The sequence below is a fragment of the Epinephelus fuscoguttatus genome, linkage group LG7 (assembly GCF_011397635.1).
Source record: "Epinephelus fuscoguttatus linkage group LG7, E.fuscoguttatus.final_Chr_v1".
Lineage (NCBI taxonomy): Eukaryota > Metazoa > Chordata > Actinopteri > Perciformes > Serranidae > Epinephelus > Epinephelus fuscoguttatus.
Genome location: NC_064758.1, coordinates 45,920,913 through 45,948,885, shown reverse-complemented (window position 1 = coordinate 45,948,885; position 27,973 = coordinate 45,920,913). Strand labels below are relative to the sequence as shown.

Sequence of the window (27,973 nt, the reverse complement as noted above, 5' to 3'; positions counted from 1 at the left end):
GGTGGAGGATTTTGCAAATGTGTGAGACACAGAGGAGCAGCCGGAACAGGAGGAAGTAGGTGAATAAAAGACAGGAGAAAGGAAGTCAGCAAGAAATATGAGGATACACAGAAGAAGGAAGAACAGATGAGGAAACAAAGGTAGAGGAGGAGGAAGAGGAGGAGACAGATCAAAGTGTTTGAGTGCAGAACAGAAAAAAATATCCCAAACATTTTGTTGTTGTTTTTTCAGAAACATTTTCCTCTTTTTATTCCAAGAAAAAAAGGTCTTTTCATCCCAAACGATAAAATAAAATAAAACAAACTTATATTATTAATAATAACAACAATAATCAATCATTAAGAGGATAAGTATGACAATTTTTTATCTCCTTTTTTTAATTTGTCGCTTTTTTCTCTATGATGATATTGGTCGTGGTCGATTAAACATGCAGCTAAATAAGTCCGATGATGATGATGATGATGATGGAGGTGGTGATGGTGGAGAGGAGGAGGAAGAGGAGGAGGAAGAGGAAGACAACAAGGAGAGAGACAGAGGAGGTGAAGTCAGTGCTGGCTGTGGATTTCCCAGATGATGATGATGACGATGGTGATGAAGGAGAGGAGCTGCGCAGCTTGAAGAACAAAATAAGACTTCAGGTGATAGCTTGCTCGCTAACGAGCATGCTAACGTAGCCTCTGATTAGCATTCCTCATTGAAAACAATGGGTCTGTTAGCCGCAGAGCTAATGTCTGCTGACACCAGAACAAAATCCCAAATGACGTCTGTGAATTTCAAAATAAAGTTTAAATCACAACTGATCCCAAATCAGCGTTAAGACTGAGCTCCATCTGAGGGGAGGGGGGGGGGGGGGGGCCGGAAGGAAAGGAGGGAAGGAAGGAAAGGAGAGGAGACGAGTGATGAGCGGATGAGTTGAAACGTCTGCAGAAAAGAACAAGTGTGCATCTCTTTGATGTTTTATTTTTTTCCCTGGTCGATCTCCTTCTGTGGGTCAGAGGTGAGGAGGAGGAGGAGGAGGAGGAGGAGGGGGCAGGATGATGGTGGGGGCGAGGAGGGGAGGTCAAAGGTCATCGTTGTGTGCATGTGTGTGTGGGCCGGCTATCAGCTGCTGTCAGGTGAGGGCTCTCTCTCTCGGTGCATGGCGGCGGCGCTCTGGTGTTTCATGCTGTCCAGGTACTCCTGCTGAGAGACAGCCAGCACCGACGCCAGAATCTCATCGTCCTCCCAGTCCGTCAGACCTGAGACACACACACACACACACACACACACACACACACACACGATCAATATATAAATAAGGTTGAATATAATTACTATGATCAGATTATTGTTTGGACTCTGAGCTGACTGAGACGCAGTGAGGACGGACGGCGGTGCGTTCATCAGAAACACTTCCTGATGATGAGCGAAGAAAACACAACGACGGAGCAGAAACAAAGAGAAACTTCTTATTGAGTCAAAAACTTTCTGTTCTCTGATAAAAAAAATACTTCAGTGTTCACAGCTGTGCTGAAAACATCTGATAACACACACACACACACACACACACACACACACACACACACACTGAAACTGTGTATAATTGTTTTCACAGAGCAACACCAGCTTCACCTTAGATACCCCCCCACCCAAACACACACACACACACACCCTGCAGCTTCCTGCTGACTATAAACAGCAGCAGTGTCAACATAACAAAGTAAAAATACTCTCTTACAGTACTCAGGTATTTTCTGGGAGTTTTTGAACATAACTTGAGTTTTTATTTTTCTGTCAACTTTAACTTTTACTCCCGGGTCTGTGTGTTTCTAATGTCCTACAAAATTAGTGACTAAGTGGGCGGAGCTAACAGCTTACATCACAGCCTATTGTTTTAATTCTCTTTTTATTGAGGCAGACGACTCAGTTTCTATCAGACACGTTTTTAATCTTATTTTTATTTGTTTTGTTGTTCAAAAGTAGCAGTTAGCGGCTAACTCAAAGAAGAAGAACAGCAGCTGTTAGCAGTTAGCAGCTAACTCAAAGAAGAAGAACAGCAGCTGTTAGCAGTTAGCAGCTAACTCAAACAGTGAGGTCCAGGAGCTCCTTACCCTCCGAGCAGAGGACGAGATCAGCCGCCATATAACAGGGACGCTAAATGATTGTTATTGACATGTGATGTCATTGTTATTGTTTATAAAGAGCTGCTGACACGTATGTTATATGTCACACTAGAGGCCGACGCTGTTGTGTTACATGTCACGCCTCTTTTGATCATGCTGTCTGACATCACACACTGGAGCTACATGATGCCGCCGTCGTTTAATTCTGTGTAAAAATGCAAAGGCGGTGTAAAGACGGGACGTAGTAGCAGCTCTGTGGTGCCACCTCTGTGTGAAGAGGGTTAAAGAAACCAGATGCAACCATGGCGGGAAAAACATTTTGGTGGACACACGGGCTTCATACACAACACAGATGTTAAAGAGCAGCAGATGCAGCAGGAAATACTTCCTTTCTAAAGTACCTGAGCTGCAGGTGTAGCTGTACTTAGAGTTATAATTAGTATCTTACCAAATGCTGTAGGTGACATCTCCTGCATGATGGCTCTGTACTCCAAATGATGACGACTCTGATTACTGGGACCTACACACACACACACACACACACACACACACACACACACACACAGGTTAAAGTCAGGTGTTCCTCAGTGCCACAGACTTCAGCTCCACATGCAGTACTGTCAGAGTATTTTTACAGTCAGGGGGTTGAGTGTGTGTGCTGTGTTCATGAGGCTCCTCACAAATGTGTGTGTGTGTGTGTTACCTGGTGCGCAGGGGGAGGGGGGTTTGCTCAGGATGAGGGCAGCTCCGGCGGGGGAGGGGGGCTTGTTGTTGGTCGACGGGGCGGTCGTGAGGTCGGAGTGGGAGTGGGAGGGGTCGGAGTCCCGTTGCCGTGGCGACCGGGCGCTCCAGTCGTCCAGTCCGCTGGAGGCCGCCGCCGTCGCCGAGCTGCAGGTGGCGCTCGCCTTACGGGGCTGACGGAGAAAAGATGGTTAATACACAGACTGCACAGCAGCGAGCTGTTGGTGCTCCCTTCATGGTGTTTGTCCCTCCTCCACTGTGACTCAACGACTGAAGTGACCGACGCAAGCTGAACAAACCAGCTTTTGTAGCGCAGTCTAACTTTGCAGCGTTCCCATTGCAAAACATTAAAAAAGGAAACGGTGGTGCAGTGGACGCGTCCCTGAATCTGCTGCAGCTCATCAGCTCTGCAGTCTGACGCCAGTGGTTCACGACACCAGGTGTTTGTGTGGTGGCTCCTTCAACAAGCTGATTGGGGACTTTAAACAGTTGTAACAGGTGAACGTGATGCTGATGTCATCGTTTCTGCTACGTGCAGGGGTCTCCTCTGATAAAACATTCATAACCAAACAAATATAAGATCAGCTGATCTCAACGAGCTGAACACTGTCCTGTTGCCTGAAACCTTTTCACACAGATCCTTAAACTGTTAGAGGTTTTAAAGTCTGACTGAAATGAAGTGATCACGCACTCAACACCATGTTCAGCTGACTGGTCACAGGAGGAAACCAGTCAAACCAGTTGTATGACCCCCCCCCCTCCCCTTACCTGTCTGGCCTGTTTCTCCTGGTCCTGCAGCCACTGCAGGTATGACTCTCGGGCCACCTGCTCCTCGATGGCCTCGTTGGTCGCCTCCCAGTCCGTCGCTCTCTTCTTGTCCTCCAACATCTGCTGCTCAATCCACGACTCCTCCGACGTCTTGATGGCCGACTTCATCAGAGACTGCTCTGCATACTGGGGGAGGGGAGAGAGGGCGGGGTTATGGAAAAGGCACTGCTCTAAATTACCCATGATGCTTAGGAGGATGTGAACAAGAGAAATAACTTGAGCCCTGATGTTTTCAGTCTGTAGTGTCCGTGTGGTCACAGTGTGACAGCTGACTGATTGGACGATCAGACGATCACTATGAAATGAAAACATGATGATCCTCAGGAGTCTCTGCAGCCTCTGTCCTCTGGGATTTAGAAGTGGATTTAAGGACGTTTATTCTGGATGACCAACGTGTGTTTCATGTCTGTGTGTTCACATTTTACTGAGTCAAGAAGAAAAAGAAGAAGAAGAGGAGGAGGAGGAGGAGGAGGAGGAGGAGGAGTTTTCATGGTTTAAGAATTTTCAGTTTTGCTCCAATCACCTCTCTTAGTATTTACACTTCCTGTTCAAGCCAGGAATATCACGCCGTTCTGTATAAAAGGTATGGCCGTGAAATGGGAGGACAGAGTTGTCTCGCCTATAAGTCTGCATCAGAGGTAGGAAGAACACCGAAACGACTGTATAAACGGGACCCACCAATGGGAGATTTAAAAAGCAGCTGTTAGCAGCTAACTCAAAGAAGAAGAAGAACAGTGGCTATGTCATGCTGTCTGACATCACACACTGGAGCCGCATGATGCTGCCGTCGTTTGGTTCTGTGTAAAAATGCAAAGGCGTGTAAAGACAGGACTTCGTAGCAGCTCTATAGAGACAGACTGCAACTTGTCATACTCTGAAAACCACACCCACCGGAGGGGAAAAGTGTCAGTGTCACATTATGTGTCCAAGAGCTGAAGCGCTAACACAAAGACACCCTCTAAAAACATTCGATACCCCCCGTCATCATAGAGCGTGTGTGGTTGAGGTACCCCTGGTTTGAAGGCGGGCAGTCCCAGTCCGACCCCGATTGTGGCCTTGTTTGGGTTCACCACAGAGTTGTAGTGGATGTTGCGGTGGTAGCTCACTCTGATCGGCTCATCGTTGTTCTGGTGGATGCCGTGGAACGTGTTGATTGGCTCTGCAGGAGGAAGAGGAGGAGGAGGAGGGTTCAGGCTGGTGGGATGTGATTGGCTGACAGATGTGAGGCTCGTTATTGGACGGACAGACTCACCTGTGCTGTACTGGTACACCTCCACCGGTCTGTTGTACATCTCGGCCATCGCCTGCATCTCGATGTGGTTGCCGTGGCAATTGTTTTTCCTCTTCCTGTTGATGTATGTGGTGAAGTCCTCCGTCACATAATTGGAGAAATAGTCGGCGTTCTTCATCTGGAGGGAAACAAAAAACTTTATAGACACTGACGGGAGGACAAGATGTTTAAATGCAGGAGGCTGCAGCAGAATTCAGAGCCACTCACCAGGTAGTCCATACAGTGTTTCCTGACCACTTCATGCATGTCCTGGTCTCCGTACACCTGATCAGCTGACAGACAGACAGACAGACAGACAGATACAATTCAAGTCAGGTTACATGGAAAACTAAAACACCTTCATTCTCTGCGTAAGAGAAGAAGAAGCCGGTAACAACATGGAGAAATCTACATCCAGAGCCGTGACTTTTTGGACGGACCAAATGTACAGAGCTGTAAAGTTGTCCACCATGGTAGCAGTTAGCTGCTAGCTAACCGTAGCTAACTTGTTTGTCCATTGTTTGGTCTGTGACGTAATAGGTCAACAGGAAAAAGGTCCAATACTAACAAGCTGAAAGGGGGCATATCTCCACCTATCGTAGAGGAGTCGCACATACTTGGCTCAATAAATGGATTCCCCTCCCGTGCTTGTATACTGGGACAAGGACAGTAGGCCAGTTAGATGTCCTCGTCCAGCTGGGACTGGAGCTACACAAATGTGGGTAGATTTTCCATTTGGAGAGAAATCTCAAAAGGCTATCCACCACACCGGCGGGTAAATGTCTGAACCAAAATAGCCATGTAATAAAAAAACTACACTAAAGGTCTCTTCTACGTTTTGGTGTCATTTAGGAGCGCACTGCTCTGTGCACATCTAAACAGTCATATCTTAGAGAGCTCATAGTGCCATATTATCCCACCAGAACACTGCGCTCTGAGAACGCAGGGTTACTCGTGGTCCCTAAAGTCTCCAAAAGTAGATCAGGAGCCAGAGCCTTCAGCTATCAGGCTCCTCTCCTGTGGAATCATCTTCCTGTTACGGTCCGGGAGGCAGACACCGTCTCCACATTTAAGACTAGACTTAAGACTTTCCTCTTTGATAAAGCTTATAGTTAGGGCTGGCTCAGGCTTGCCCTGTACCAGCCCCTAGTTAGGCTGACTTAGGCCTAGTCTGCCGGAGGACCCCCCTATAATACACCGGGCACCTTCTCTCCTTCTCTCTCTCTCTCTCTCTCTCCTTTGCTACCACTCATGTCCTGTTACTGCATGTCACTAACTGGGCTGAGGTTTCTACCATTTTTCCCATTTAAGGTTTTTTTTGGGGGAGTTTTTCCTGATCAGCTGTGAGGGTCCTAAGGACGGAGGGATGTCGTATGCTGTAAAGCCCTGTGAAGCAAACTGTTATTTGTAAACTGTTGATACTGTGGTGATGTGCTACAAATAAATGAGTGTGTGGGAAACTCCTGATAATAAAAATAATAATAATAATGCGCTGTGTTTAAATCGAACTGGAACTCGTTACTGTGAGTCAGGCAGAAGACACGATCTGATCTCCAAGGATTAATTCACACCTACACACACCTACACACACCTACACACACACACTCACACACAGGATGATATGTTGGGAGATTCCCTCTCTGTGTTTCTGACCTGTAACTGCTGTTCAACCATGTTCGTTAGTTTTGTTATGAGTGTGTGTTCTGCTTTTTGTGTGTGTGTGTGTGTGTGTGTGTGTGTGTGTGTGTGTGTGGTCGATCAGCTTCAACAACATCACCACTAACTGACTTCACACACACACACACACACACACACACACACACCGCTGATGAGAAAAAGGAAGTTGTCGGGGAGGTTCTGAGAATCGCCGTGGTGACGGACCATGTGACTTGCTGGAAATCATACCAAAGTGATGCTCATTTGCATACCGCTGCCTGCAACAGGAAGTGTGTGTGTGTGTGTGTGTGTGTGTGTGTGTCCTGGTTCATGGAGTTCACTGTGTTTGACAGGCAGAGGTCATGTGCTCGGCAGTGCGTTCATGAGGAAAAAGTTTTTATCAAATTATCTGAGCAAGAAAAGATTAAAATGTTTTATTGACGAGTTTTTAGCTGCTGCTGAAGTTTAAACGTTACTGTGTTGTTGTGTTGTTGTTGTTGTTGCAGCTTTTCTCTCCAAATACTGAATCTGACACTTCAGCTCAAACTGTATCAGACTGCACTGTGAAGGTTCGTGTACCAGTGATGAACCGTCCTGACCCGAGGTCACTGTACGCCGCAACATGGAGAACACGCCGATGCAGACTGATGCACGTAATGTGGAACCAAAGTTCAAGCACAAGTTCCACACAGAAACTTTAGGCCGTGCACTGCTGGCAACATGCTGAGGTCAGTCTCACTATGGAGAGGAAACAAGAAGAGGAGATGAGACAAGGAGAGGAAAGGATACGAGAGAGGAAACAGACAGAAAAGAAGAAATGAGAAGAGCAAACATGCAGAAGCAACAAGAGAAGGAACAAGGAGAGCAAAGGAAACAGGAGAGGAAACAAGGAGAGGAAACAAGAAGAGGAGTGGGGACAAGAGAAGAAACAGTGCAGAGCAAACAAGGAGAGGAGACAACAGAGGAAACAGTGCAGACATTAGAGGACACAAGGAGAGACTAGAATCACAGACGTTTGTGCCATATTTGAAGAACTTCCCTGGAGGCCTTCTGACAATATCGAGTTTACAAGGATGGAACGGACCGACGGGCGTACAACCTGAAAACATAAAGCCTCCGGCCTCGGCTACTGCTGGTGTGGAGGCATAAAAACAAGTAGAGGAAACAAGGAGAGGAGAGGAAAGAAGGAGAGGAGAGGAAAGAAGGAGAAGAAAGAATACAAGAGAGGAAAGAAGGAAAGACAAAGGAATGAGATGAGGAAGCAAGGAGAGAAAAGAAAATGAGAGGAAACAAGAAGAGGAAACAAGGAGAAAACACAAGCAGAGGAAACGAGGAGAGAAATTGATACAAAGAGAAGAGAAATAAATGAGGAGAGGAAACAAGGAGAGCAAGGAGAGGAGAGGAAACAAGGAGAGTAAGGAGAGGAGAGGAAGCAAGGAGAGCAAGGAGAGGAGAGGAAACAAGGAGAGCAAGGAGAGGAGAGGAAACAAGGAGAGTAAGAAGAGGAGAGGAAACAAGGAGAGCAAATATGGAAAAACATGAAAAATGTGCAAACAAGGAAACTATAAAGGATAAATGATGTCCAGTTTCACAGGAGGAGGCAAGGAGAGACAACAAGGAAAGGAAACAAGAGAAGAGGAGGAGGATGTATGGTAAATGTAGGTGAGTTGCTGAGAAACACGACACAGATAGACTTCTGCAGAATTAATAATAAACCACACACATACGCAAACACACAGATACACAGGAAACCACAGCGAGCACTCTGATTGGTCAGCCTGGACGTTATTCTAGGAAAGGAGGCGTGGCCGGAGAGGAGAGAACCGCGTCCATCCTGTTACGTCGATACAGTTTTTATCTGAAGCTCACAGCTGCTGACACCACCCTGACCAGCAGCAGCAGGGCTGAAGCCTGCAGAGCATTCTGGGTACTGCAGTCCATCACACAGTGACGGCTGAGATGTTAAAGACACGATCAATACAGATGTTTTAGTTTGCTTCTATTGATTATCCATCATATTAGAATTTAACTGGTCTCATCTGATCAATAAGCAAGCAAATAAAAATCAATAATTAAACGAGTTCTCAGACGTCATGTGGGAACAGACGTAGAGAAAGGTCGTTATCTTCAGATTCATTCAAATAATCACACAGTAAATAAACACTTCTCTAAAACCACATGCACGATACGTGCACAGAAAAAAAAATCTGAGCTGTGCACATGATTCTCAGCTCTGCATGCACCAGTGCACGTAACTGTACACGTAATTGAAATGGTCATTAAATTCGTGTCACTGGGTCACATGACATGAAAGTTATTGAAAAAGGAATTCATAAAACCGCATTCACAGTGGAAGAAGAAGCAGTGGTGTGTGTGTGTGTGTGTGTGTGTGTGTGTGTGTGTGAGAGAGAGCTGACTCTGGGTCATTCCTCAGTGACCGGACACTTTGATCTCTGACACATAAAGAAGCTGACCTTTTACATGTTGTTTGTCAGCTGACCGACCTGAACTCGACATTATTGATCTCAGACACACAAACAAACAGGAACTGCTCAGACAACAGAGTTTTGTTTCCTCGCTTTAAATCACTCTTTGAAAAACACGTTATTTCTCAACTAAATGTAACTTATGTAAAAATATTTTTGGTGTCCAATCAGGACAGAGCTCCTGTAGTTTCACCTGTAGAGCTGTTTGTCGTACAGATAAGCCTCGTTTCCACCGAGCAGTTCGTTACGGTTCAGTTCAGTTCATAGTTTCTGTCTCCACAGTGTAAAGTTGTGGATGGTCCCAACAGAAGCGTTCCTCAGCGTCCCCATGTTTGGTCCCCCCTCTGCTGGGGTACCTAGCACACAGATCTGGTACTAAAAGGTGGAGCTAGAAACCCTGCAGTCTGATTGGTCAGTAGAGGACGCTCACTCTGGTTTTATGTAACCTCTGTTCATACATCAGTAAACTACAACTATAAAATGAAAGAGAAAAAAATCACTTCATTCACTGGGCCGACTGCCGGCAACTTTTAAGGTGGAACGTTAACTTGTAATGTTACTCAATGCATGAGTTGATGACGTGAATCCATCAGCACACCTTAAATTTCACTGTGACAACTTTGACCATCACTTTAGTTTTTATATGACACACACTTTTAGTTATGACTTTAAAAATATAGATTCATTTGGAGCGGATTATGTGAAGGTCATATATTCTAATCCTCACTTCCTGTGGGCTACAGCAACACTAAACCCCTGAGCTTGCCTGAGAAGGACTAAATGCACAAACCATGTCTGAAGGCTTACTGCTGGTTCCAGAGGTGCTGGACTGAAAGGGTTTGGTGGAGACGAGGCTATAGTGTGAAAGTGTGTGTTTTAGTGTGAGTGAGTGTTGGAGACGTCTAACTTCTCTACAGTATAAAGCAACTAGGTGGAGCTCAGCTGTGGTTCTCAAAGCGGCAAAATATACGGACAACATTTAGTTGATATTATTATTATCAGATCAGACTCGTTATCAGCAGATAATCAATATTAAACATTCTGTGTTACAAACTGTGGCAGGTTAAATGATTGATGTGACGCTGGAACCAGAGGTCAGACAGGCCTGCAGAGCTTCAGACATCCTGACCGCAGGTTAATCTGAGCTGTGTGACACTTTCCTGTGTGCTCACAGTTTGCTCTGAATCTGTGTCACACTGATGAAGGTCTGAGGACCAAGGGTGTCATAGGCTGAAGTGTGAGCTCCACTGAGACACATCTGTAACACTGAGCTGAAGAAATAAAACTGACTCGAGTTCAGATTACTACTGAGAACGGTCAGTCAGCAACCCAGACAGACAGACAGACATACAGACAGACAGACAGACAGACAGACTGCTGCTGTGTGTTCGTCCACCTTAAACCCATATCTGACTCCCAGTCATTCACACACACACACACACACACACACACACACACACACACACACACACTGATGGAGAAACAGTGGAGTTTCCTCTGTACACACACTGTCTGGACACAAACACTCAACACATCTCAGATGTTACAGTAAACTGGGTCAGAGGTCACTTTGATACAGGTCACACACACACACACACACACACACACACACACACACACACACACACACACACAGTTCACAGCACAGTAAGCTAGATGCTAACCTCAACATGCTAACAGTGCTAACATGCTATGATGTTCCAGACACGTGGATACAGTGTTGGCAGCAGGTGAAAACTGCTCAGTAGTGCGTGAAGCCAAAAACACTCCATTTCTGCAGTATGACACGACCCTGATGATCAGCGCTGGGTCCACAGAGCCGCCACACTTAAGACTTATGGCCGCCGAGCACGGCCAAGTGTCTGACTCCCAGTTTAGCACTCTGCTAACGTAAAGAGGGATAAAATTATTTAATTGTGCGGTTTTTCTAGACTTTCTGAAAGTTATCAGACCGACTGGATCAAAGCCTGATAGTGACAAGAGTCACTTTGAAGGGTTTGTGGAGCTCAAAAAAATTTATCCACTGATTTACAGACGTCTCTTTTGCCATGTAAGTCAATGGGAAAAAAGTTTTTCCGGGCCTGATGGCATCACGTGATGTCAGGACCCTGGAAACTGCATTACCACTGTTTGGCCACTAAGAAAATTGGCTCCAATCCCGATGCACCTCCTGGGGGTCTGTGTTCACAATGTTCACCATCTGAAGCCTCTTTCACACTGCCTGCTCATGGCAGGAAAATCACGCCATTATTCCGCCTCACCGTTCTGTATAAATGGTACGATCGTGGAAAGGGGGGGTGGAGTTATCTCGCCTTTAAGCCGGCAGCAGAGGTAGAATAAACACGCAATCAGTGTCTGTGTAAAAAGAACAGCAGGTAGGACGGGGTCATCATTGGATGACATGTCACTTGTGCAACCTGTTGCAGGAAATTTGAACAGCAGCTGTTACCAGTTAGCAGCTAACTCAAAGAAGGGGGACGTCGTAGCAGCTCTGTATTTTGGCATGTTAGCATGCTAACATTAGCTGATCATCAGTCACCAGAGTCCAGCTGAGGCTGAATGTCATCAGTTCTGCAGGTATTTAGTCACAAACCAAAGTACAGGACACATTAACATGTTGACCTGATGATGTCATCAAAGTTATCACAGTTTATGCTGAGAGGAGGGAACATTAATGATGAACCATATTTCATCACAATCCATCCAACAGATGGTGTCACGTTTACGTCTGGACCACAGAGACACAACACCAACATGGCTAAAGAGTCATCAATAAACAGACCAGACTGTCACCTGATTGGCTGATGAGCTCTGCAGTGACACTGTCGAGGTCAGTGACCTCTACTCAGTTCAACTTCTCCAAACGTCACTTTTCCATTGATGCAACGAGGAAACAGCCGCAGCGCTATTTTTAAACAGTCTCAGTCAGCTGGGTCATGTGACCGATGGACAGATGATGCGTCTGATCGACAGATCATTGATCATATGCGTGACAAACAGCTGTGTGAACACTGACTCACAGCTGGAAAACACCAACACAGTGCTTCAGCTTTGAACCTTCTGATTGGTCAGTGAGTCAGAAAGGGCGGGACTAACCTGCCCGGCACCATTCCTCCCAGTCCTCCCAGTCTGTGTCCAGCCCATAACTGACCTTATGATGACACACAGACTGTGTGGTAAAGCTGGAGCCACCTGAAGGCGTCTCATCATGTCAGTGCGTCAGAACTTCAGTCGTTTGTCTGAAACTATTTCTTCATTGAATCAGAAAAAACTGTGTTAACTCCTGATGTGCGTAAACACTCGTGTACCTAACTGTGCGTTTTCCCTCTCTTAATTAATCTCTTATATATGTGTGTTTTTATTTATCAACATTATTTGTATTGTATTAAATGTTTTCCTCTATGATAAATTATCATTACTGCCCAGTTCAGACCAAAGATCGGCGACAAGACAAAACTTTTGCAGAGAAAAGTGTCAGCGGTGTGAGCTGGCCGGCTGATGATGTCACCTGACACTCAGCTGGTCAAATGGCCAGCGGCTGGTTTTAAAGCAGTCACCTGTTTCAACAGCCAATCAGTTTGTAGTGAAGTCTGCTGGTCAAGTCAAAATGACCCCAGACTTCAGTCATGTTTTATTTTTCATGATTTTCTGGAAATTGCGTTTTTTAAATTTGGTGTGAACTTGACGAGTGAGTCGACGGAGCAGCATAAAGACCTCAGCGTGTTTCTGTCAGGACGATCAGACTGACTCAGGATCAGCTGATCTAATCACAGGTCAGGTGTCGTCCTGTTTGTTTCCTTCAGGAGTGAAACCAACAACATGCAGCCGGCCCGACAGGATGTTTGGACCAACTGGAAAACACCCTTCAGGGATGACTGGCAGGGTTACTGCAACAACACATGCCGTAACAGTGAAGAGGAGGCAGATCAGATGGGTCGTCAGCTGACTGTGTAATGTGATTTCCCAGTTAAACCAGTTCAACTGGCTGCAGACTCCAACACATCAACATGCATTCAAATTTATCATCTGTTTACGTGATGTTTTCATCATGTGCTGCGTTCGAGGACCGTCATTTGCATTCAGCTGCAGCAGGCTGACTTTTACACAGACATGAAGAGATTAATATCAGACTGATGGATGATTCAGAAAACAATCAGGATGATTGATCAGGGCTAAAGACAATTTAAACTAATCACAGACTGAAGGACCTCAACGTGGTCGCTCACTCTTTACTCTCCTTCTTTGTGTCCAGCTGCAGTGCATGCTGGGAGCATGCTGGGAGCACGTCTCTGGCAAATCAGACGTTGCTCAACAGGAGCCGTACTGTACGTAACAAACACACAGTGTGTGTACTGTCTGAACTCTGCTCTGTGTGGACCTGCTCCAAGGAAGCTACGAAACAAGGTGACGTCAGTGACAGCTGCTGGACAGAGTCATCATCTGTCTGGGGACCAACGACAAGGGCAACAAACGCACACATTTAGACGACAAAAACATCGTCAGAAACCAGATGAAAAGATTGAGTCAAAATGTTGTCTCTCACTATGACACACACACACACGCACAGTCAGAAGATGAACTGTGACAGGTCTGAGAGCAGTGAACCTGTCGCAGTGTCACACAGTCATGACGGCGTCCTGAAGCGATGGAGGGATTTTACACTGTCTGGTGTCACTGACGACCCAAACCAGCAGAACGGACCACTGAGGACACAAAGGCGGGACATCCTGTCTCTCTCTCTGTCTGATTGGCTGAACCCAATATCAAACGTCTTAAGATGTCAGAAATGTTCCTGTGAACAGGTCATTTCCTGTCAACTCACATTTGACGTGTTAACATGTTACATTTTTACCTGTTAAGACAACATTTTTTTGACTTAATACGAAGGTCAAAATAGACGCTTAGAGCCTTTGTGTCACGTCACTGTGCGTGTGAGCCGCAGCAGTTCAGCGAGGTAGCCGTCACACACTGCTCACGCAGCAGGCAGAGTGGCCCAGGCGTCACCTAACTGCAACCCAACATATTTATGAAATAATTAATTTCATTGTAGAAAAACTGTCAACATATCATGTGAGCAGCCAACATTTACTTTACGACATTTTAAACCGGTGGTTCCCACCTGGTGCGACCACGAGGTCCACATTTGTTCAAGGTCCACACAGTTTAAAACATTCAGCATCAAACTCGTGTTCAGACAGTTTTCTGTCTCTGCCACGTGTCTGTCTGTTGGTCACTGACTCTACAGCAGGAAACAGCACTTCAAAATAAAAGCTCTGTGCCAGAAATTCACTGTACTACACAATAAAGTGTGTTTCTTTACAAACTTGCAAGTCACATAAGGTCCATTCAGAATGGACCCGTGACCCACTTTTGGACTGCGACCCATCTGTTGGGAACCACGTGTCGGGGCGGTTTGAGACGACGGTGAACAAAGTGAAGTCAGAGCCGTGGTGTTAGGAAATGACCAGCATGAGTGGGAACTGACAAAAGTGGTAACGCTTCAGATGTGTTACAGCGGGGCCAAAAGGAGTGGCGAGAAGTGCTGTGTGCTCTGACAGTAACATGCGAGTGAGGAGCGCTGCGTCATTACAGCATCAAACAGGGGACGAGCTAGAGAGGTCACTGAATCTAAAGGGAGTCACTCATTTTATTGTTGGTTTGTTTATTGACTGGTAACAGAATACTGCTACACCGCAGTATGTCTACTGTGTCACGAGGTGACTGACAGGTCGGACAGGTTTCATCTCACAGCAGGAATGTGACCTGATGACGCACCCACGTGTGTTTACATGGAACAAATGCTTCAAGTATAATCAGCTTCATGTAGTTTAATTATCTGAAAATCTGTTTTTTTTATCTGTTTTTTTTAGTTATTGTCTCCCACAGAGATCATCTCATGACTCCTGGTGGAGGCCCCGCCCCTTAGGTTGGGAACCGCTGATCGGAAATGTCACTGTGTTCACAGCGGGGGAGGATGCTGATCTGTGCACGCACACACTGAACTGGACTTTGTTTAGCGTTTGATGTCTCAAAACTGTTTTCACACCTAGCTGTCCACTTTCTGTTTCAGGTCTGCAGGTGTGTGTGTGTGTGTGTGTGTGTGTGTGTGTGTGTGTGTGTGTGATTTCTGTGAAATGGAGCCAGAGTAAAGAAACAGGTCCGTGAAAAGAGAAGTGAGAAGAATCAGAAGTCGACTGAGAGGAAATGTCCTACAGTCAGACATGTTTGTTCTTCATTGAAGGTGAAACCTGAGAACACTAATGTCCACCTGTCTGTCCTGTCTGTTCGTCCAACAGTCTCAATGACTGACAGACAGACAGACAGACAGACAGATAACTCACTTCCTCTGACCGGATTTTTCAGAGCTGTGACAGAGATGGGGTCGACAGATACACCTGTAATCGTCACTGTGAATCTAACATCACACACTCAGGTTGCCATGATATGAGATATTCATGGTACGATAACCATCTCAGAAAATATTGCTGTGTCATGGTGTAACAGAATTATTATTATCAGTCAAAATGATCCTCCTTGCGAAGAAAATTCTCCCTTTGAAAATAACTACAATAAAGATTTTAGAGATTTTGTCCAGTTGCTTTTTTTTTTTTTTTTTTACATATCGTACATAAGCAAATGTACACAATATAACCGACAAATGTAGTATCACAGAATACCGTTTCAACCCTGCACCACACTGAGAAACATCAGGACACAACACATGGCCGACTTGGTGTCAGCCTCTGGTTGCCAAAACTCAAAATATGGTTGCCATTTTCAGTCCCATGATAATCAGAGTTATTAAGACGCTGTGCAGCTACACATCAGCGTCATAATAAAAAAGTGACATAGAAGAAAGTTTCTAAACTTTCTTACGGTCACCAGACAAGCCCTGATTTAGTAACTTGCTGCTAAATGACATTTCTTACAGATAACGTATCGTCTCTATTTCTTTTTATTATTATACAAGCACTCCTGTTTCTGCACATACATCTGTATATATTCATTTATCATTGGTCTGTTCACTCTTCTTTCACCCTGTGCATAAAATTTAATTTATTTAATTAAGATAGTTTGCTTTTGTTGTTGCACTGAACAGGAATGCATACAAGTTCGTTGTACTTGTACAATGACAACAAAGATTCTGATTGACTGAACAGAAGTCTCTGTAGTTTGTGTTTTACAGTGTTTAAATCTTCAGTCATCAGTTAAAGTGTCTGCCCTCACTTCCTGCCGTACCAACACGCCAGTAAACGCAGCAGCACGTCTGCAGCACTCTCCGCCTCACCTTCTGACTGTTACAACAATATTAAAACATCACTAATGCAACAGATATTAATTATGTATTTAATTTGGCTGCACATTTTGCTGCTTGCTGTCCTTCTGCTGGTAACCAAAGGTCAAGAATTGGTTGCCCATGGCAACCTGGCAACTGTTACTGCTAAGACCTGAACATGGAGCTTCACTATACCTTCAGACAAACTCAGTCAGTCCCTCTGAAGTCTCAGCGCAAGCTAACACAGCACAACGTGATCTCATCTCTACTCGTCATATTTTACAGCTTGGACAGAAGCCTCGCTGCAGCAGCAAACATTAATCTCACACTGACACTCAAACAGCTCAACTCTGTCCTTAAACCTGTTTAACCTCTCTAACTCCGCCAGGACGCAGACGTCCTCACTCCCCCTCCTCTGTTAAATGGTATCTCCCAGGCGCACTACGTCATCAAACCATGTGATGTTTGGTATTGCCGGATTCAGGAAGCTCTCGACTTTTCAAAAATAACATTGTTTTTCTTTTATTTATTATGTATTTGGCACCAGAGCAGCCTAAACACACACAGTCCAAAATCACGATGAGTGGTGACAAGTCATGTCATGCCGTTTTTCGACGGGAAAAGTTAAAGGATTACTCGCGCTCGTATGTGGAGCCGTTAGCGGTGACTTAGCTGGTTTATAAAAGGTAAGAGTCTCACTCCTACCACTATTTTTGGCTGAGATATACCGTCTAGAAAGTAGGATCACAACTTTCAGGTTTCATATGGCTTTATTTGGTGATATTTTATGGTGTTTCTGTGTCATAAACAACATCAGCTATCATAATCACACCTGATTTCAATAAGGTACAATGTTTGAAGCTGGCTGAGTGTTGTTTGATCACTGATAGTACTGTTTTGAAGCAGAGTGACCCACTTGTCATTTGGAGCTCCGCCTGGATCTTTTCATGGTAAAAACACTGTAGAATGGTCATACTTTGAGCAGTCTTCTTCAAATTTGAAACAAGTGTTCATTGATAGTGTGCCTACAGCCCCACAGTGTCATTTACCTGCTCAGATGAAGCCACAGACAGTTATTCATCCTGAAACACATTTTGTATTTTATTTTAGGCAAAATCTTCAATTTTTTACTGACTTCAGAGGCCCATTACTCTGTCTCTGTATCACCTAGAGTGTTTCTGACACTTTCACAAGAAACTTCAGGGAGTTTTCTTTCTGGCAAGACCTCATGCATGCATGTAGTCAGAGTGGTTCAGAAGCTACAGGCATTTTAATTTGGGTATGTCATTTTACGCGTTTTTGCAACAAAATGGGGGTGGAGTGCAAACCGCTGGGTAATGTTAGCCGTGTGATGCTAACAGTTAGCCCTGTCACTGTGTGTGTGTGTGTGTGTGTGTGTGTGTGTGACTTCAGGCTCCTGCAGCAGCCTCATGATGAACAGAAAGTCAATCAATACACGCAGCTCTACAATGAAATGAGATTTTACCAGTTTAATTGTCAAATTTGTGGTAAAGTTGCTGTGATTGGATTGACTGACTTTGTGTTCATTTTTGAGATCACAACATCCTGAAGGGACTGTTCAATTTCATATTTACACTCTGAGACCAAAGTTTTTCTTCTGTTTTTAATTCCCTAAACGGTGGAAGTCACTGTCTCTGGTTATATAGTGATGAGCTCTCTTGGTACATTTAAAAGTAAATTAAAGACGTATCTTTTTAATCTAGCATTTTAATGCGTAGCAGCATTACAGTTCTGATTGTTTGGTTTTAACCACTGGTTTTGACTTTATTTTATCCCTCCGGTTTATTTATTTTTTTTTTTTTATTCATTAACTTTTTTTTTTTTTTTAATTCTGGGAACTTTTTATCATATTTTTTGTTTGTTGGTTCTGTTTTATTTGGTTTGATCTTTTAATATTTTATTGTCTTGTAATTTTCTAGTCTTACAAAACTTCATAAATAGTTGTTTGTGTTCTCATATAAATTGTGTCTGTGTCCTTCCAGTGTCGCCATGTGAAGCACTCTGGGCTGAGTGTTTGTCTGAATAACGTTGAGTTGTTTCAGACTCTGCAGAGACATCAGAGCTGCTGACATCACTCTGTTCTCCTCCGGATGATGACCATGAACACTGACTGAAAGCTCCTCACAAAACCAAAAACAAATGGTTCAATTTTCACAGAGTCAAAACTGCAGCTGATGACGACACAACTACAGTTCACCAACTGCATTTATCTTATTTCTTTAAATAACATCAGAGGATCTCCTGCTCACTAAATACTCTCTTATCTTTCCTTGCTGAAATTTTACTTCTTCAATTTCATGTTTCAGATTTTAAATAATAGTTTTTGATGATATTCGGGCCGTCGTCGGAGCGATTCTGTCTGAAACAGACTGAAGGAGAGTCGTTGTGATTCAGGTCGACACTGAAACTCTGGAACAAACTGAGTTTATTATATAACAACAGGAAGACAGGTGTGAGTTTACAGGTGTACACACACACACACACACACACACACACACACACACACACACAGTGCAGTGACATAACTGCAGCAACATAATCGCTGTTATCTGAAACACAATCTGGACTCTGCTGAAAGAGCTTGTCTTAGAGGCAGACACAGAAACCTTCATCTTTCACTGTGACCCACATTGACACATACCTTCCCACCACACACACACACACACACACACACACACACACAGTGAGCAGCAGTCTGTTAGAGTCAGAGCGCCCTCTGCTGTCAGAGCAGAGTCACAGCATCAGACAGTGTTCACACAGTTGGACAGAAACACTGCAGACAGGTGACACGTCACTGTTACACCTGGACAGCACTGTGTCACTGTGTTTATTAAGGAGGACAGTGTCACATACGTCCCATTTAAAAGGTTATAATCTGCAAACCAACACACACAAAACATAACACACAACCCTTTGAACAATGACCACCGCAGCAGCTGCAGACCTCACAATAAACTCCTAAAATAAAATAAAAATTCATTGTGGACTAAGAGGCAGAAACCACTGAGCGACGACACACTGACCGCCACCGATGGACAGGTGAGGCCATAGTTCGTTACCATGGAGATAACAGGTAAGTGTGAGGCGGAAGTTAGGGGCACGTTTGGTCTCATGTTGAGGTGAGAATCAGACGATATCAGGATATCATGTAATATAACAGTGTTGAATGTTGTGCCTACTTTGGATTGGCGCTGCGAACACAGACCTCAGACAGTAAACAGCCTTTATATACATGATAAATAAATAAATTAATGAAATGCACTGTTGGTTTGGACCCACAGGAAGTCGTCTCAGTAGGTCCCTGATAAAATGTGTGTTTAACTGGTGTCTGCTGGGACATGGTCCTGATTATGTCTCTATTCTTGTGTGTTGAAAATAAATGTATGTAGAGATTTTGCATCGTCACAATAACAGAGAATAAACAGAAACATTAATAATAAAAGGTCCAAACGATACAAACACAGATGTATTTAGTGTTTATAACAGAGTTCTTTCTCATTCTCTATTTTAAAATCCCATACTTTCTTCAAATTTCTAGACTGATCAGATCAGATCAGATGATTCAGACCACAGGTGAGATCTGAGTGCAGACCAGCAGCCCACAGTGAGGCTGTTCAGACCTAAACAAAGTACCACCAGGTGCCACAGACACTCATATTATTGCTCCACACATATTTTTAGTCTTATTAGAACCAAAAATAGTTAAAAATGTTAAATAATTTCATATAAAGGTGTCTGAACAGCCTTGTTTATCCACTGTGTCCATGGAAACAACGATGACTGCAGCTATAAAGGCTTCCTTTCACAGAACAGATGAGGTAACTTTGATGATAACAACTAGGGCTGGGGAAATCAATTCAGCGGAGTATCGCAGTAACGTATCGTCACACAGTGCCAAGTACTGATTTTTTAAATTATATAAATTATTATTATCATAAATACAAATTAAACTTTAGGTAGCCACTAGAATAGAATAACCAGCTGCTTTTTCAGTCACTAGAAACTTTTTGTTGCTGAAAAAAAAAAGAAGTGAGATGAACAGACTGAAACTGAAAAACACACGTTGACACATTTTTCCTTTGGGGACAAAATGTACAGTTGACAAAATGTAATAAATCGCAATGTGTTTTATCACAATGAATAAATGAGTTACAGTATTAATTTATTCATCTTCATCCTGTGATTCTGACATTTTATGTTTTCTTTTCACTGATTGCCACAATGAACAAAACAGGAAACAACTAAACTGATCTTGTGCAAGATATATGACGTACGATAGTAAGTAGCATCAGCTGATGACGATGGTGTTTCAACACGTTGTGTTATGTGGACATTAAAACATCATCAGGTCATCGACATGAGTCACTACAGTATCGATCAGCAGCACAGTCACATTATCACACTGGAGCACTATCAGGAGAAAAAACACGGCACGTCTCCTGGACGGTAAAACGCCATCACTGACATGAGTGAATAATCATCAGCTGTCACAGCAGACGTTGTGATGTAAGATAACAGGAACATCTGTAGTCATATCCTACATATTTGTGAATTCAGGCGTGTTTAATGAACCTTAAAATACAAGGTTATTGTCGACTGGCGGTCCCCGGGGACCTCTGTGCTGCCCCGCCATCTTTACCAGGAAACGCCAGCGCACTAGGCTTCAGAGAGTCGGGGACGAGAACAAGTGGGCGGTTGGACAGGTGTCAGATTGACACCGACACATCACAGACAGTCTGATAATAACTTTCAGAACACAAGTTTCATTGTCAGCAGTTTCCGTGACACCATCAGAAATACTTTCAAAACTAGTAAAATCACCTGACGCCACTATTTACTGCCGTTCAAACTGTCTTTTGCGATACCTATGTCACATGTTGACACTGCGGTGAAGCTACATGTTCGATATCTGTGAGACAGATTTAAACACTCAGATGTTGTGTCACATCACTCTGTAGCAGCGCTGCACATTCACAAGTGTTTGTGTAACTCCAACAGAGTCAGGCGTCTTCTGAGTTAAAACCATCAGCTGATCTCAGCTCAGATTCAGAACACATCAACATTAAATGATTCTGGTTCTGAATCAGCAGCTTCAGTTTTGAAAAACGAGGCTGCTGTTATTTTAATGAGTCAGATACATGTTGAATAGATCATGTATGATCCCAAGTTTATTAATGAACCGGTTCTGTCTGCACAACTTCAGCTGGACCTGTTGATCTGAACTTATATATAAATGAAAACATGAACATATAAACAGGTTTGATTTAATTCAGACTGAATAATCAGATCAGATGAGCTTTTATTTTCAATTGTTGGAACAGACTGAGTGACAGGATGAACTGAGATGATGATGTTGTGTTTTATTTTGTTTCTGTTGAGTTTAAATGAAGTTTTGTTTGTTTGTTTGTTTGTTTGATGATGAGCCACGAGGCACTTCAACAGGTCTCAGTTTGTGGCCGAGAGAAACTTGAACTCAGAAGGTGTACAGTTGTATTTCTCTGTTTAATAAGGACAACAGGTGTAAGAATATCATGTTTCTCTACATGTTGTGAGCTCCTCTTGTGTATTCATTAGTCTGAAAAAGCAAAGACAGTTTGCAGAAAGCAACAAACTCAACGCACCACACACTCACACCATCATGGAGCCTAAACCCTGTGAAATTTCAGGAAGGTTTAATAAACAAGATCCCAGCTGAACCTTGTATGAAGGCCACTTACTGTCAGCTTTATTCATTTATTTTATGTTTTGCCAGTTTATCAGCTCCTCTCTTCACATGCTGCAGCACAACACTGTCTTATTTTGTCCATATTTCTATGAACATTAATTTCCCCCATTTCACTGTTTGTCTTGTGTTTGAAACAGAGCCTGACACTGGAGTGTAATGGTGTCCTGTAGTTTTACTCACATTAAGATTCTCTCTTGTTTCGGTTATTGCTCTACATGCTTATAAATATAATACTCAATAATAACTTTGTAATCTTATGTCGTGTTTTTAGAGGAACATCTGTCCAGATGAGAAATGCATTTACAGCCTGTTGATTAATGTGCACTGTCTGAATGAACACATGAAGTGATGCAGTGATTGATCCTTCATCAAACTGCTTACTAATAAATACAGTTAAACACAAACACAACACTGTTCACACCTGTTGTAACACTGACACACACCTGAGTGTATAATGAGGTGTGTGTGTGTGTGTGTGTGTGTGTGTGTGAGAGAGAGAGAGACTCACCCACGGCTCTGAACAGACACGCTCCGTCTTCCTTCATCTTCTTGATAACGAAGCCTTTCTTTTCCCGCAGAGCTTTTTCAAACCAGTGCTCCTGCTGAACACACACACACACACACACACACACACACACACACACACTGAGTCAGCCAATCACATCAACACACGTGACAACAGCTACAGACTACGACTACATCTAAATTAGCTGTCAACATTAACCCCACAGGGAGCAGGTCCTCGTCTACAGAGATCAAAATGTTGCACCGTCATGTTTCTACAGTAGCCCAGAACGGACAAACCAAACACTGACTCTAGATAGAGACATTCATGTGTTCACATTAGCAGCCCCTCCACTGTGAAAACACTGATTTATAACATGAACCTGTTCCTTCAGAGTGTTTCCTGGTGTGAATCAGCTGGTGTGTGTGTTTCTGAGAGGAAGAGATAATTCAGCTCCTCAACAATCAACACTGAAGGAATTCTGACCAGGAGAAGTTTCAGCTGGTTGTAATCTGTAATCTGTAATCTGTAATCCTGGGACTTTATTTTAATATCTGGAGGACACGTCAGAAACGTGTTTTCATGACTTGCCCAACGTTAAAGGGCCTGAGGACACACAGCAGCAGTTAGTTTGACAAACACTGTCTCTGAGGACGTGTCACTGACCTTTGACCTTCGACCACAACATTCTGATCAGTGTATTCTTCAGTCCAGGTGGATGTTTGTGTCGAGCTTAAAGAAATTCCCTGGAGGCGTTCTTGAGATATCACGTTCATGAGAATGAGGTGGATGCAAAGTCACAGCAACCTTGACCTTTGACCCTTGACCACCAAACTCTACTCACACACCACACATGGTTGACAAGATGTTAAAACATTTTTTAAATGCTGCGTGTAGGCTAGAAGATGAAATCCAAAAATTTCAACTGCATTATCTGCCCAACTGATCACAATATGCTCCTTTAAATGTGATCTTATTTGCATATCGCCCGGCTCTCCCTGACACTGACACTCTAATTACGATCATCTCCAGGATACATGTGAGAACATGAGGAGCCAGTTCACAGCATCTGAGCAGGCTGCAGGTTTCTGATTGTTTGTGTCTTTTCAGTCCCACCCGAGTGACCTCAGCTACAACAGTACAGTTCATCCTGTATCATCTGCAGCCGCTTTTACACTTCCTGTTCAAGGAGGGAATATCATGCTGTTACTCTGCCTCACTGTGGTGTGTATAAGGTACGATCGCACAATGGGGACACAGAGTTTGTTTTTTTATTATTATTTTTTGGGCCATTTTGCCTTCAATGGACAGGACAGGTAAGCGTGAAAGGGGGAGAGCAAAGGGCCACAGGCTGGACTCGAACCTGGGCCCGTGCGGCAACAGCCTTGTACATGGGGCGCCTGCTCTACCACTAAGCCACCGACGCCCTGAATGGAGGGACAGAGTTGTCTTGACTTTAAGCTGGAAGCGGAGGTAGTAACAGCACCGAAACGATTAACTCTCCACTGCAGGAGATTTAAAAAGCAGCTGTTAGCAGTTAGCAGCCCCCCTGCCACAGAAGAGCTTCTGTTTCACCTCTCAGACTTTTACTTTCATTTCAGTCAAACAGATGATCATTACGTCCGGGGATCTCCAGGCTCTGGACGCCTGCGATGACATCACGCACCGAACCTTTCATTTTCCTGACTCGACTGAGACGTCTGAAGGACGGAGACCTGACACCTCATCAGGTGTTTAAATGTGTCTCAGTTTCTATCAGGCCAACAGGCTCAGGATGACCCAGGTTTCTGTCACATTTACACGTCCAGTCACAAAACTAAGACTCCAGAAACCCGTCAGAGCCAGAACACAAGTGTGACAACAATTATTTTCAATTTTTATTTTTTAATTAATTAGTCTTTAAATGTCTCTAGCCCCTTTTACACTGCCAGAGTTCCCGCAAATATTGGGCCGTTTTGACGGCAAGATACGAGTGTTTAGCCGGATTGGCAAGTTGGTCCGAGGTGCCCAATTTTCCGCCTCGTAGGACACCTGGTCACTGTCTCTGTGAGAACACCTGGTCACTGTCTCTATGAGGACACCTGGTCACTGTCTCTGTGAGGACACCTGGTCACTGTCTCTGTGAGAACACCTGGTCACTGTCTCTGTGAGGACACCTGGTCACTGTCTCTGTGAGAACACCTGGTCACTGTTTCTGTGAGAACACCTGGTCACTGTCTCTGTGAGAACACCTGGTCACTGTCTCTGTGAGAACACCTGGTCACTGTCTCTGTGAGGACACCTGGTCACTGTCTCTGTGAGGACACCTGGTCACTGTTTCTGTGAGAACACCTGGTCACTGTCTCTGTGAGAACACCTGGTCACTGTCTCTGTGAGGACACCTGGTCACTGTCTCTGTGAGAACACCTGGTCACTGTCTCTATGAGGACACCTGGTCACTGTCTCTGTGAAGACACCTGGTCACTGTCTCTGTGAGAACACCTGGTCACTGTCTCTGTGAGAACACCTGGTCACTGTCTCTGTGAGGACACCTGGTCACTGTCTCTGTGAAGACACCTGGTCACTGTCTCTGTGAGAACACCTGGTCACTGTCTCTGTGAGGACACCTGGTCATTGTCTCTGTGAGGACACCTGGTCACTGTCTCTGTGAAGACACCTGGTCACTGTTTCTGTGAAGACACCTGGTCACTGTCTCTGTGAGGACACCTGGTCACTGTCTCTGTGAGGACACCTGGTCACTGTTTCTGTGAGAACACCTGGTCACTGTCTCTGTGAGGACACCTGGTCACTGTTTCTGTGAGAACACCTGGTCACTGTCTCTGTGAGAACACCTGGTCACTGTCTCTGTGAGGACACCTGGTCACTGTCTCTGTGAGGACACCTGGTCACTGTCTCTGTGAAGACACCTGGTCACTGTTTCTATGAGGATACCTGGTCACTGTCTCTGTGAGGACACCTGGTCACTGTCTCTGTGTGGACACCTGGTCACTGTCTCTGTGAGGACACCTGGTCACTGTCTCTGTGAGAACACCTGGTCACTGTCTCTGTGAGGACACCTGGTCACTGTCTCTGTGAGAACACCTGGTCACTGTCTCTATGAGGACACCTGGTCACTGTCTCTGTGAGGACACCTTGGTCACTGTGAGGACACCTGGTCACTGTCTCTGTGAGGACACCTTGGTCACTGTGAGGACACCTGGTCACTGTCTCTGTGAGAACACCTGGTCACTGTCTCTATGAGGACACCTGGTCACTATCTCTATGAGGACACCTTGGTCACTGTCTCTGTGAGGACACCTGGTCACTATCTCTATGAGGACACCTGGTCACTATCTCTATGAAGACACCTGGTCACTGTCTCTATGAGGACACCTTGGTCACTGTCTCTGTGAGGACACCTGGTCACTGTCTCTATGAGGACACCTGGTCACTGTCTCTGTGAGGACACCTTGGTCACTGTGAGGACACCTGGTCACTGTCTCTGTGAGGACACCTGGTCACTGTCTCTATGAAGACACCTGGTCACTATCTCTATGAAGACACCTGGTCACTGTCTCTGTGAGGACACCTGGTCACTGTCTCTATGAAGACACCTGGTCACTATCTCTATGAAGACACCTGGTCACTGTCTCTGTGAGGACACCTGGTCACTGTCTCTATGAAGACACCTGGTCACTATCTCTATGAAGACACCTGGTCACTGTCTCTGTGAAGACACCTGGTCACTGTCTCTGTGAGGACACCTTGGTCACTGTCTCTGTGAGGACACCTGGTCACTGTCTCTATGAGGACACCTGGTCACTATCTCTATGAAGACACCTGGTCACTGTCTCTGTGAGGACACCTTGGTCACTGTCTCTGTGAGGACACCTGGTCACTGTCTCTATGAGGACACCCGGTCACTGTCTCTGTGAGGACACCCGGTCACTGTCTCTGTGAGGACACCTGGTCACTGTCTCTGTGAGGACACCCGGTCACTGTCTCTGTGAGGACACCCGGTCACTGTCTCTGTGAGGACACCTGGACAGTACTGTCTTTTCTATCATGTCCACCGAGCACAGAAACAAACAATCATCCTTCATGTTTTAAAATGTGTTTGATGTCACTGTTTCACCTGTCAGGTAAATGAGGCATCTGTTGCCATGGTTACCGGTTTAATGAGAGGGGGTTCAACCTTTGACCTGAACCAGTTCGACACATGAATCATTCTAACACACCTTTAGAAAACAGCATTTCAAATGTACACAGAGATGTTAGCTTCTTGTCCCGTTAAACCTGAATAAGTAACGTCAGTTATTTATTTACGACACATTAAACGCCGCCATGACACCCAGCGTGATGTCTGAGAGTTCTGGATGCTAACAGTTATCACCTGTTACATTTATAAACGTTAATAGGAGCTAAAAGCTAACGCATCACAACACACCCGTTTACAGTTGGTCCCAGCTGTGTAGCATTAGCATTAGCTTTAGCTGTGTTAGCTATCGTTAGCTTCCTACCTGCTCCACGGTAGCCGGGTCCATGGACTGCAGCCTGGCGGCGTTCTCGTACTCGTCCTCGCTATTGTTTCCAGCTCCTTCTTCCGTGTCCTGACTGGAACCCACTCCTCCCGGTCCGGTCACCCCGGGCTGGCCTCCGCCGGCAAGCGCCGCCACCACCCCTCCGGAGCAGGTGCCTGCCTGCCGCCGCCTCTTGCTCAGTCCGGGCCCGGAGCAGCAGCTGCCGATGCCTCCGCCGCAGCCGACGACGCCCGCGGAGACGACGAGCTCCCCGCGGGACCCGGCCACCATCCCGCCGCTGCTGTCCCGACCGTCGCCCGGCCCTACCGGGGACACGGAGCCGACGGGTGGCGGAGAGGCCTGCTGCGGCCGGGAGCTCGCCTCGATGCTCCGCCTGTCGTCCCTCGCGGAGGGCGGAGCGGGCTGGTAGGACCACGGCGGAGGGGAAGCCCTCGGTCGGGCTCCGGTTCTCCCTGCGTGCGGGTGCGGGTGTGGGTGCTGGTGCGGGTCGGAGCCGCTCCGACGGTCGCTGTCATCGGCGTGGTCCGAGACGCCGACCCCGGAGCTGGGCTTCTTCTTCGGGAGAATCGTCATGGTGGTGTCTGTGTTGTGAGGGAGGCAGGGAGGGGGTCAGAGGGTGACGAGTCCTCCCTTTCTGGATCAAATTCTTCGGTGTGTTCGCCCTCCGGCCCGGCCGCTCGGCTCCAAACACCGACCTAAGGCTCTTAACGAACCGAAACGGCGAACAGAACCAACGTCTCGGCCTCTTTTCGACGGTTTAGTTGAACAAAAACAAAACGCGTCTCCCTCTTCCCGATCTCTCTCCGTCCAGTCCACAAAACATCAACACAATCTGACGGTGGC

At 45.3% G+C, this 27,973-nt stretch overlaps 1 protein-coding gene across 1 annotated transcript; it reads right to left on the bottom strand.

Moving 5' to 3' along the window:
- Window positions 1-217: 217 nt before the first annotated feature.
- On the bottom strand, window positions 218-27,973 carry otud5a (OTU deubiquitinase 5a). The gene is made up of 9 exons (XM_049582472.1): window positions 27,110-27,973; window positions 22,614-22,707; window positions 5,170-5,234; window positions 4,924-5,080; window positions 4,682-4,830; window positions 3,612-3,797; window positions 2,806-3,016; window positions 2,551-2,622; window positions 218-1,238 (listed from the first exon to the last, which is right to left on the bottom strand). The coding sequence occupies exons 1-9, from the start codon at window positions 27,701-27,703 to the stop codon at window positions 1,102-1,104; spliced, it is 1,665 nt and encodes a 554-aa protein (XP_049438429.1). The 5' UTR covers window positions 27,704-27,973; the 3' UTR covers window positions 218-1,101.